Source organism: Lipotes vexillifer, unplaced genomic scaffold (genome assembly GCF_000442215.2).
Source record: "Lipotes vexillifer unplaced genomic scaffold, Lipotes_vexillifer_v1.1 scaffold445, whole genome shotgun sequence".
Lineage (NCBI taxonomy): Eukaryota > Metazoa > Chordata > Mammalia > Artiodactyla > Lipotidae > Lipotes > Lipotes vexillifer.
Genome location: NW_006774995.1, coordinates 1198453 through 1210881, shown reverse-complemented (window position 1 = coordinate 1210881; position 12429 = coordinate 1198453). Strand labels below are relative to the sequence as shown.

The following is a 12429-nucleotide window of genomic DNA, read 5'->3' as shown; positions in this document are numbered from 1 at the left end:
TCTTTCCCTTGCTCCTCTCATCCTGGTCATGCCTATGAAACACAGGCCTTGATACTTTCTCTTTCTCCCCAGAAATCACATCATTCTCATGGCTTTATCATCTCTTTGGGGGAAATTCCCAAATTTAAGGACTTCAAATTTATGTGATATCCAACACTGACGTGCACATCCCTTAAATTCCTTAATTCCAACCTGACCAACATGGAATGCCTGATCTCCCCACTAAAGCCAATTCTTCTGCCCTACTTCTTATTTCAGTCAATGGCCCCAGCAGTTTCACCGTGACCCAGGCTGTCTTAAAGACTTCTTTGACCCCTATTTTTCCTCAGCACCCCACCAACCCACCCACCTGATCTGTTCCCAAGTCACAAGGATTCAGAGCCCTTCTTCCCACCACCACTGCCACCAGTCCTAATCTAGGCACTTATTTCTCCCCACTGAACGTTTCGGAATTTTTCTAAGTGGGCTCTACCTCCTCTCTAATCCATCTTAAGTGATGATAGCATCATATTAAGTTTTTGAGAGAGGATATATGTACTCTGGAACCAGAGGGCTTGGTTTTAAATTCCAGGTCTGCTACTTCTTACTTCTGTGACCTTGGGCAAGTTACCTAACCTCTCTGTACCTTACTCTCATCGTTTGCACACTAAGGATGGTAACAGTAGCTGCCTCAAAACTGTTGTGAACATAAAATAAATTAATAGCTGTGGGGCACCTAGAACAGCATCTGGCATGCATTTAAATACTCAATAAATGTTTGCCATTATTTGCAGTTAGCATAGGTCCAGTCGTACCCTGAACTGCCCCCAGATCCTCAAGAGAGTCCCATGGCATACCATGCTGCATTCAATCTGCCCAGCTGACATTTCAGCTTCATATCACACAGTCTCACTTGAACCTGTACACACACCAGGCAAATCAGAGGTCTTACTATTCCCCGAACACACGCCAGAGCCTCCCTCCTCATCCTCGCTGTTCCCACTTCTGGGACCTCTCCTCTCATATCTCTGTCCATCCTTCAAGCCAGTTTTAACTCCTTCATGAAGCCTTTTCTGAGCCCCTCAACCAGAAGTGCTCCCCAATGCCCATGAATTCCCCCCAGCACAGGGGTTATGTTACTCTATGGCAGTTATCTTTTCTCTCCGTCTCACTGCAGTCCTGTCTTTCTCCCTGCAGGTTTGGAGCTCCTTGAAGGTAACATATGTATCCATCATCCGTGTATTCACTACATCCTCTAGCCCTGTGAAATATGTTGAGGTGACAAAAAAATGGAGGTGTGGGTGATCAGAACCATAGCCACTACTGTGGCATAGTAGTTAGGCACCTCAAATAAAAAGAAATACACACTCTGCCCAGACTGGAGTCCCCATCATAGTTTTGAATGACATCAAAACTCACAATATAAATTGGATGGTCTCTCCAGCAAGTCTTTCTTTACAGGACACCAGACATACAGTAGAATCAATATAAGAAGAATGTGGTTTGTAGCCCTATCCTAAAATACTAACATTAAAATCACACAAAAAATTTTCCTCATATATTAATATTAGAATCAAAAAACCACTGAGTACTGACTGTGTTTCGTTGACTAAATGTAATTTTCTGCTAGATCTACCATCTAGCAATCCCAAGAGAAGCAACTTAGACCTCAAGGCCTGGAGCTTGTTCAGTGACATATTAACTTCTGGCAAATCACTGAAGAATTAAACATAATGGCATATACACAGTCCCTACCCTCGGACTCATGAGAGGTCCCCAAACCCTACACCCAGAAAAAGAGGGCGACAACAATGCACATTCCCAACAATAGAATGAACACTCCATAAACACTGCTGGCAGTGACATCATCCAGGTACCAGAGGTCAGAGAGCAGGCAGTGCAGTACTCCATGCTATCTAGGAGCAGAGCTGTAATCTGACACCAGGGATTTAGACCTCTTTGCCCAGCAACTCTGGGCATTCATGAGCAGCAGCAAAGGGCTCTTTCATTCCCACTTTCACTTCAGCCATTCAAGGAGCATCCTGCTCCCAGCACCACTGAGAGAAATGTCCTGAAGACATCAGTTTCAAGAATCCCTATGATGAAGTGAAATTAAAGAATGTTTTCCCTCAAATAAAAGATATGCTCTTGAAGTCCGAGAATACTCTCACTCTTCCAATACCTGGTGGTACCCACAAATCCTTTGGCAGAATTGCCAAAATCCCTCTTAACAGGACAAGTCCTAGGAAGCTTACTAAGTAACTATGGTTCATTTAACTATGTTCATTTAATTGCACGTTTGGTTAAGAAAACAAGGAAGTAAAATTAAATGTTTGTTAGAATATGTTGGACAACTCTGAAACACTAGCTCTTTTAATAAAAGGACATAATTAAGTTAACTCAGCCTTCTTATTCCTTATTATATGTTGCTTTTATTAAGTAGAGATTTATCTCTCTTTAATTAAGTTTTTACTATACTATACGATATCTTTTTCCTGTAGATCAATGGTCTTTCACAGAAAACAGTTCCCTACTTGTATCTTACACTCTCAAATCCAAATCCCACAGAGGCAGAGTAAACAAAGAATGTAAATTAGCACTCCTATACCACTTCCTCAAAGGCAAAAATAATAATACTGTGAAGCTTGGGGCACCCAAATAAAATAACTCAATAATTTACCACACAGATAAACTCAGTACACACACTGCCCTGTACTCTGTAGATGCTCCAATAAATACTCCATGACTGATTCACAGGCCTACAACAGAATCTGGCAAGGACAGAGGGTGCGTCTCCCTGATCCTGCTCTGGGGAGTGTTAGGAATCTACCGTTGCAGTTTATTGTGGTGGTAGGAAGAACTAATATAGATAGAGGTCTAAAAGGAATGAGGTGAGGATAGGTTCAAATTATGTTAACTTTCCCTGCACCTCTCCCCAAGCATCTGAGCCTAAAGAAATTGAATTTGTTGCTTGCACCACTGGGGGAAGGTGAATAAAACTGCCATAAAGGTGCATTGCATTTCCTCACCAAAGAGCCAACAAACTAAATGGTTGAGAAAAAAAAGAAAAAAAGAAAGAAAGAAAGAAACTTACTTTTCATAGACCAGCTCCTCATCGATGGAGAAATAGTGGGTATTTACTGTGCTTTTTGGTCTATTCCTTAAAGTAGCAAAATATAACCGATCTGAAAGACAAGTTTAAAAGACAGGAGAAAACATATGAGAAGTAGGGAAGCTGGGGGCAGGGGGGGTTGCTAATGCAACAAGATCAAAATAACAACCGCCACCCATTATTTAAAGACCCCATTAACACATGGAATTCTTGCAGAGCCCTGATCTCTCCCACAAAGCGACAGAGATCCAAGCGAGAAGAGGGCCCGACTGAGGAACTCAGCGGTGGGCAGAGCTCCCATATCCCCCTTGTTCAGGCCAGCGGGAGAAGGTAGAAGCTGAGGGTTCCCGTAGCACTGGAGATGCAAGTTTGGTTCAGAAATGTCCAGACCTCAGCAGCTGAGGAAGGGAAGGGAGAGGCCAGAGGCGAGCCTCTCCCCTGCAGCTCCGGAGACTTCAAGAAGAGGAAGGGAGGAGAGACGGAGTTTGTGTCTGGAGATGTCCCGAAAACCGAATCCAGCAGTAGTAGGATAAAGGCAACCGAAAGGATCCCCCGCATCCGCACGAGCCGCTGCATGCAGGAGCCCGGCAGAGGCCGGCGCCGTCCCATTATCGGGCGGGGAGGCCTTCCGAGCGTGCTGCAGAGGCAACGAGGGACGCAAGAAAGACAGAGAAGCCGGAAGCAGGGGGTCCTCGGGGAGAGGATAGTACCGAGAGGGGACGAGAGCCCGCGCAGCGACCGCAATACGCTGGGGGCCCAGGAAGAAGCCGGAGACAGTGGTTGGGACGTTGGGGCGAGAAGTGAAAAGAGTTGGGGGCGACGGAGGGTTGGAGGATGCGGGGCGGCTGCTCCTCACCTTTCATGAACTCGCAAGCCCCGATTAGTTCCCCTGACTCCGCTGCCATCTTAAGCGAGGTACGCACGGGGGAGGGCTGGGTCCTGGCCAGCTGAGGTCACCCGCCCCCGGGGGCTTCCCCACTGCCCAGGAGCCTGGAAGCTTGCTGTCCCGAACACCGAGACCGCCCGAGAGAGGCAGCAGGCGCCGAAGGCGGAGGCGGCTGGGGGGTCAGCGCGCAGGGCGCCCCGGGGACATTCCGTGGGGAACCCGAGCACCCTCCGAGCGGGGCGCACACGCCCCGGTCTGTGGCCACTCCGCTTCGGACCAGGCTGCTGCCGCTGCTCCGCCGCCGCCGCGCCTGGGAAACGCAGACCAGCTCTCACGGCCGGGCAAAGTCTTCCCCCGGCTCCAAAAGGGATCATGGAGGAGGAGACTTCTGGCCCCGTTCGCGCCCGTGGCTACTCGTGCGGCAGCTGGCAGGACTCTGGTGCCCGCCGGCTGGCAGCAGCTGCTCCGGCTCCTCCTTCGCCACCTTCTTTCAGCAGCAACTCTTCCTCCTCCTCCTGCCCCTGGGTCCGCCCCCAGACCTTCTTCCCCGCCCTCCCTCAGCCCCCTCCACTTTCACGGCTCCGCGGCCATCCCTTAAAGGGACAGCGCCGCTCCTTTCTCCGCGCCCGCCCAGCGCCCCAGTTACCAAGCGCCCCGCGGATCACTAAGAGCCGGTTGCTAAGGCTTTGTTGCCGTCCACCAATTGCTGTACAGGAAACGCGGCCCTGGGCCATGAGGAGCCGGGCCGGGCCTCCAGACCAGAAAGTTATGAATGAAACGGTGGAGTTGGGAGTGGTCCCGGAGGGCACTGAAGCGGCTTCACAGGCAAGAATGAGCCCGCGCCCCTCCGTTTTCTGCACCCACTTAGTCTTCTTCCTATCCCAGATTTTTCGTCTGTCTCTCTCATTCTCTACCTCTCTCGCCCCACTCACCCTTGTTCTTCTAAACTCTTGCACGCGCGCGTGCACACACACACACACACACACTCTTAAAGATCTCAGAACTCCGTGCCCCACCTTACCTATAGCTAATCTTTCAACCAACCCCCATCCTCACCACTGACAGATCTCTATCTTTACTAAAAAAAGAAGCCCTACCTACTAGCTCAGAAGAACACCTACTGGTTTCCTCTACACATATTGGACTCTGAATTAACTTGTGCTTTGTTCTCACTGGGTAAAAGTTTCCCATCCGGTTCCCCCACGTCCTCTCATTTGGGTCGCCGCTGTGGGCGCAAAATCATCACAAATACCTAATCTTTATGTGGCTCTGGTCCTGGAGGGGGGCGGGGCGGAGGAGCGAGGCCAGCCGGGGGGGAGGGGAGGGAATAGGGGAGAGGGAAGAGGGCCACTTGTCCACGGGGAAAATTATCACAAAAGAATATCTTTACACAGTCTTAGCTGAAGCGCTGCAGAGAGTGGTTCATCTCAAAGAAGCCCTTGACTTGTTTCTGTGAGGCTTCTCGTACGGCTCGAACAACTTTAAAGCAGGGTGTCCTACCGGCGTGCCTAATTAGAGAGCAGTCCCTTCCATATGAAAATGGCGCTACAGACCCAAAGAGCATGCGCTCTGAGTGGTTTCTCCAGGAACAGAAGGATTTGTGCCAGCCTTCGGTTTCGCAGTCGTTTGTTTACCTCTTGGAGAGAGGGGGCGCGCAAGAGAGAGAGTCCACTGACTTTGAAGGAGCGCTCTGAGGTCAGCGAATAAAGCTCAATCTATTGGTGTCAACCCGTTAGCTTTGCTGGCTCTCCAAAAAGCTAAAGAGCCCACAGAAAAATGATAAATGAATATTACTTAGATATTCAGAAAAAATATTCTGAACATATCAGTAATTCTAATAGAACATGCCCTTGCAAGACAGTTAAAAGAAAACCTATCCTAACATCCAAATCTTTAAACTCTAAGGTAAGAACCATATAAATTTAAAGCTGGAAGAATCACTAAAGACGACCTCCTACCATCCCCTAATCTTCCCACGAGGAAAGATTATCTCAAAAGAGTTTTTAAAACTGTAAAAGTCCTGAAAATATGAGTTGCCATGAGTGTTCCACTCTGCTGAGATGCAGTCCATGTTTTCCAGGCCCCTGGCCATGGCTATGGAATTCTAAAGAATGAAGTATCTTTAAATGTATTGTCCACACTCAACAATTCTTCGAATTTTGCCTGATGTTTACTCCCACAAATCGTGTGTCAACAATCATGTTAGCCAATTCATATTATTTTGTTGAAAAGTTCCAACTGAGACTTTATATGTGACAGTTATGGAAAAGCAAAGTGTATGAATGTCTCAGTAAACTTACCCACTTTGTTTAAAAAAGCTAATTCAATGATGGCAATCTATTTCCAAATTTTATGATGTAAAATTCGTGTAGAACCTAAATTCTCTTAACAAATTTCCTAACAACTTTTCATCCAAGTGTTGTATTAGAAAAACTGCTTTAGAAAAAGAAGCCCAGGTTCTCATTCAACGCATAAACTTTTAATTTTACTAAGTAAATAGACAAATGAAAAGAACTCTAAATCTATATGTTCAGAGAAGTCAGATTTAATTAAACACCTCTTGTTATTTTCTGAAATGAATTTACAAAATCATTTTCTTTCATATAATTCTCCTGCTTAGAAATTTTGGTCATGAGGAATGAATTATGACCTGAACAAATAGAAGTCCTTAAAATTAAGAACTCAAAATGATAAAGTTTATTTTTCCTTAGCATACTTACAGTATGAGTATTACAATGAAATTTTTGAAGTTGTTAAGACTTTATGTTTTTTTTGAAGCTCAATGAAAGGAAAATAAGTGATTGTCAGTATAATCAAATCTCTCTAAACCAAAATCTGCACAACCTAAATGGTATAAAAAAAATCCTACAAGAAAAATTATGAACAAAACAGTGCGCATACAGCACACATACATGTCAAGGTTCTAATGAGATCATAAAATACTATATTCTCTCAATCATCATGAGGTCAGAGTTCCTATTGGTGTAGTTTCATAATAAAGGCATGACTTCACAGTCTATGGAGGAAGATATGGAAAAAACTTTCCAATCACTCAGAATAAATGTTAGGAACTGACTTTTATCTTAAACAACAATAAAGAATGGTGTTGCACACATAAAGAAAATACTAGGAGAATAAAGATTTCACTCAACTGCAGAAAGGGAAGGTAATGTTATACAGAGAAATTTAGTTGAGTATAGGGCTTCCCTGGTGGCGCAGGGGTTAAGAATTCGCCTGCCAACGCAGGGGACACGGGTTGGAGCCCTGGTCCGGGAAGACCCCACATGCCGCAGAGCAACTAAGCCCGTCAGCCACAACTACTGAGCCTGCGCTCTAGAGCCTGCGAGCCACAACTACTGAAGCCCCCTCGCCTAGAGCCCGTGCTCCGCAGCAAGAGAAAACACCGCAATGAGAATCCTGCACACCGCAACTAGAGAAAGCCCGTGCACAGCAGCGAAGACCCAATGGAGCCTAAATTAAATAAATAAATTTAAAAAAAAGAAAGAAATTTAGTAAGTATACAAGTGTCTCAAGTTTGAAAATGACAACATTTATTCTAACTCTGCAAACGTAGCTTGAATCCTGCCTCCAGTGCCCTGAGGGTAGTCTGCAGCCCATGCTCATGCACCTGGAGAGCTAGAAAACTCACTGCTAGAGGCAGCTCTAAAATATGTTGTCACCCTCTGGTTCTAATTCTGCCCCTTAAGGCTGTGCTGAACTCCCTTAGTTACTCTTGCATATGACAACTCTTCAAAAATACAAAGGCAGCTCCCTTGGGCCACTTCTTCCCCCTTGGTATTTCCCAGATTAAAATCTCCATTTTCTTCAACCTTTTCTTAAATTACATGGCTTCAAGCCCTGCTGTCCAGTCACTGTCTTTTCCAATTTGTCTGCATCCCTTATAAAGTGTGTCCCAGAACTGAATGCAGGCCTGTGGTGACCTGGTGTAACTAGTTCTGAGATCAGAAAAAAAAAGCACTGATGAAAATTCAGATGGGAACAAAAGCACTGAAAAACATAAAAGAACTAAGTTTTATTATTTATTTGCAAAAAAGGAAATATTCTCTCGTTGGAAGAGGGGGGAAAAAGTTGCTCAGGATAGTCAAAGGCCTGACAGCTATGATATTTACATATTCTATTCTTTTAAAATTATCTTCATTTCTCAGAATATCTGATTTTAACATGTTCTTTTAGTTGTTTGTTCAGTCATGATGATGTTATCTAAGCAGATAAAAGGGAATATATAATACATACTTTGAATTCTTTCTAAAAATCAATTTTCAGTTTAACTATGAACCAAGGGGCAGTAGAAACCTACACTGCTGAGTAATTTGAAATACAAAGTAATTTGAATTGTTTGAATATTTTGACAAATTGCTTATATAATGCCAAAAATAATTTAAAGCAGCTTTTAGTAAAATATATATGCAAAAAAAGTCATTACAAGCCTGTCCCAATCTGATGAGAATGTATACAAAAGTGAATAATGGCAGAAAACAATTGAGGTTTATTATTATAGAATATTATTATATTATTATATATTTTATATATTATATTATAGTATATATTAATATATATTATATTGTATATTATTATTATATTATTATAGAGTATTATTATGGAGTATTATAATAGTACTTTTTTAATGATCATTCTTTAGTTTTCTTTTACAATTAAAGATACAGGGCTTCCCTGGTTGCACAGTGGTTGGGGGTCCGCCTGCCGATGCAGGGGGCGCGGGTTCGTGCCCCGGTCTGGGAGGATCCCGCGTGCCGCGGAGCGGCTGGGCCCATGGGCCATGGCCGCTAGGCCTGCGCGTCCGGAGCCTGTGCTCTGCAACGGGAGAGGCCGCAGCAGGGGGAGGCCCGCATACCGCAAAAAAAAAAAAAAGATTCAAATCCAGAATGAGAATTCTGCCCTTGATTTTCAGCTCATCTACTCTGCACTCATCCTGTTTGTAAAAACAACCTTCCCAGGCCATTATTGTTCTCCCCCGTTCCTGTCAGTATCTGATTCAGGAAGCTTCCTTGAAAAATGGGGAAGAATGGGGTTTTCTACTTTATTACCATCACTGCCAAATATGTTATACATGGATTGTTGAAAATCTGAGGGCAATAAAAGGAATAGTAACCCCCCAACCGCAAAAAAAAGTCATTACAGTACAAAAAGAATACCAAAAATTTGTAGACAACATGACTGACCACAGATGCTAAGATCTTGGCCTGACCCAGCCATATTCTGCATCACACTAATTCTGTTTAAGGATTTCAAGCCAGAATCAAAGACAGTAAAAACCAGAAGGGGCCTGGAAGATCAGCTAGGTCCAGATTTCACAAAGACTCCATGGAGTCTAAGGTAGCAAGAGACCCCACATGCGGTTGGGGATGGAGAGGGAAAGATGAGCAGGCAGGGCTTTTACAAAATATTTCATTTGTAAAAGAGTATGTGTCAAAATAGAGGAAAGAAAAGAGAAGAAACTGAGGTCCACAGTTGGTAATCAATTTTCCAAAGTTATGTAGTTTATTGGTGGTAGACTCAAGACAAGTATTCATTATTTGCTCTAATACCAGCAATCTTTTCTCAGTTTTCCTCTAACTTAGCATTGAACTAAACATTGTTTAGTTCATAGGTTCTGAAACTTTTGAGATGATAAAGTATCAAGCAATATAATGTATATTAATAACTTTTTTCTTCAAAATTTTAGAGAAAATGATTTAAACTCAGAATGAAAAAATAAAAGATGCTTCATTATCTGCCACTGCTATTATTGTCATGTGGCTTCTATAAAAATCTGAATTATTTTTCCACTCCTGTGATTTATTAATAGTATACCAGCATTCTACAGAACATAGCTTAAGAAATACTGTTTTAGTGAACATTAAATAAAATAATTTGATAATCATCTCATCCTTGACTAGTGCAGCCAGGAAAGAATGATGTAGTTTTAGAAAGTAAAAGAAAGTTCCATGGGAAGGTCAGTATACATACGATTGCTCAATTTATTAACCACTTTGCTACATTTTTCAAATAGGCTAAAATGCGGTTTTTAAATTTACATAGTTTATCCATCTACATTTATCTGTCATTTCTATACTCTTTTTGGAGAAGAAATGAAGAAGTGAACATTTTTTTCTCCAAGAATATATAAAATAATATTCCTCACACCACTCCTTGCCCTCATCACCACTGCCTCAACTTACCACCACCCCTTTACCATCGTCCTGTTAAGAAATATCATTAGTGAGCTCACGTTTTAATCTTGTTTCCATGTTCACTCCCACATGCACATTTAATACATGCCCCTACTATACTCTGTATATGTTTCTATCAGGAAAATAATAGTTAAGTTTTATCGAAAACCAAGCAGAGCAATTTATACCTCAGGTCTCACATCAGTTGCCTATGAGGTAGGTACTATGATTACTCCCATTTTACAGTTGAGGAAACTGCCACAAAACAGATGCTCATGGAATATTTGGAGAATAAATAAGTAAATGAGTAATTAAAATGTTGGGAGTTGATCTCTACTACCAGGCTGTATTCACATTGTCATTTCTTACCTATCTTTCCTGCAGTTAATCTTATAATTGTATTTTTGTCCATAATTGTGAAAATAAAAATGAATTTCATAGTAAAAAAAAAAAGGTTGGGAGGTGAACTTATGTGAATCACTTGGATATGTAAATTAGTTATATCTGTAGCCTAGAGTAGTGGAAAAAATACTGGATTTATAATCAGAAGCCTGGGTTTCAGGCACCGCTCTATCACCAACTGTATGCATTATCTTAGACTATTTCCTCTGGTGTTAAATGGGAATTATAATAATTTCTAACTCAAAGGAATAAGAGTAGAATTAAATAAGACTACCATGCTGTGATGCCATTGTATACAAATATTTTTTATTAGTGTTAAAGCCAATATTAAATACTAAATCATTTCCAAAATATGATGATCAGAAGCCTCAAATTATATCAATTTGGATCTAGGTATCGTTACTTAATTTACTCCTAGATTAAAAACACAAGCAAAGTATTTACAATAGCCAGGACATGGAAGCAACCTAAGTGTCCATTGGCAGATGAATGGATAAAGAAGATGTGGCACATATATACAATGGAATAGTACTCAGCCATAAAAATAAACGAAATTGAGTTATTTGTAGTGAGGTGGATGGACTTAGAGACTGTCATACAGAGTGAAGTAAGTCAGAAAGAGAAAGACAAATACCGTATGCTAACACACATACATGGAATCCAAAAAAAAAAAAGGTTCTGAAGAACCTAGGGGCAGGACAGGAATAAAGACGTAGACATAGAGAACGGACTTGAGGACACGGGGAGGGGGAAGGGTAAGTTGGGATGAAGTGAGAGAGTGGCATGGACATATATACACTACCAAATGTAAAACAGATAGCTAGTGGGAAGCAGCCGCATAGCACAGGGAGATCAGCTCAGTGCTTTGTGACCACTTAGAGGGGTGGGATAGGGAGGGTGGGAGGGAGACGCAAGAGGGAGGAGATATGGGGATATATGTATATGTATAGCTGATTCACTTTGTTATAAAGCAGAAACTAACACACCATCGTAAAGCAATTATACTCCAATAAAGATGTTAAAAACAAACAAAAAACACAAGCAAAATATACACTCACAGAGAAGCTCTTTTTATCAACTGAGGACAATTCCACAGGATACAAGTTAATGTGGTCTTTCATTTCTGATTGCCTGAAGCATGGTACTGTCCCTAGAATGTGACTGGGGCCAACGACCTCATTCAGGCATCCTCCATGGATTCCTAAATTCCCCTGCTCTGGCTCTGTTCCAGAAGCCTGCAACACAAATGTTGTTCCCTCCGGTTCCCATGGTGACCCTTGGTGCCCCTTTGGAATCCCAGGTTTTCTGGTGCCTACCACTGTGCAGAAACTCCAGGAGAAAATAATTTCAACAAACTAATGAGAGATCCTTGGTTTTCATTTTTCCAATCACAAAATGCTATACAATTACTGAACAGATTCCTGATGGTTGTTCTTGCTGCTGCTGTTGTTATTAACACCTATAATTGTAATGATTCCAATGGGAAAAAACACACAATATCTTCTGTGTACCAAGCCTTCCTGCATGAAGATTCTATGTTATTCTTCAGGTTCTATCTAAAGTATAATTTGGACTTGTTAGTGTAGGATAATAACGATATGAATAATGTGCACACAGACAAAAATAATTTCTGCTTATCCTAAAATATATTATTTCTCTTCATAACCGTGTTTTAGTTCCCATAACATCAAACATATATTTTCTTTTTATATTTATGCATTCATTCATTCAGCAAATATCTGCTGCTTACTATTTGCATGGCACTGTACTAGGTGCTAGGATAACAATCAAGAACAAGGCAGATTGTTTTCTTAAGGAATTTACATTCTATAAAGTGAAATAGATAAGGAAGCAGTCTC

At 42.3% G+C, this 12429-nt stretch overlaps 1 protein-coding gene across 1 annotated transcript in view; it reads right to left on the bottom strand.

Annotated features, from left to right (window-relative positions):
- CDC14A (cell division cycle 14A) overlaps nucleotides 1–3996 on the bottom strand; it is a 154615-nt gene extending 150619 nt beyond the window's left edge. The window contains exons 1-2 of the mRNA XM_007449612.1: nucleotides 3948–3996; nucleotides 3074–3164 (exon numbers count right to left, since the gene is read on the bottom strand). Coding sequence (XP_007449674.1) covers nucleotides 3074–3164; nucleotides 3948–3996 — 140 coding nt within the window. The remainder of the gene's footprint in view (nucleotides 1–3073; nucleotides 3165–3947) is intronic.
- Between the last annotated feature and the right edge of the window lie 8433 nt (nucleotides 3997–12429).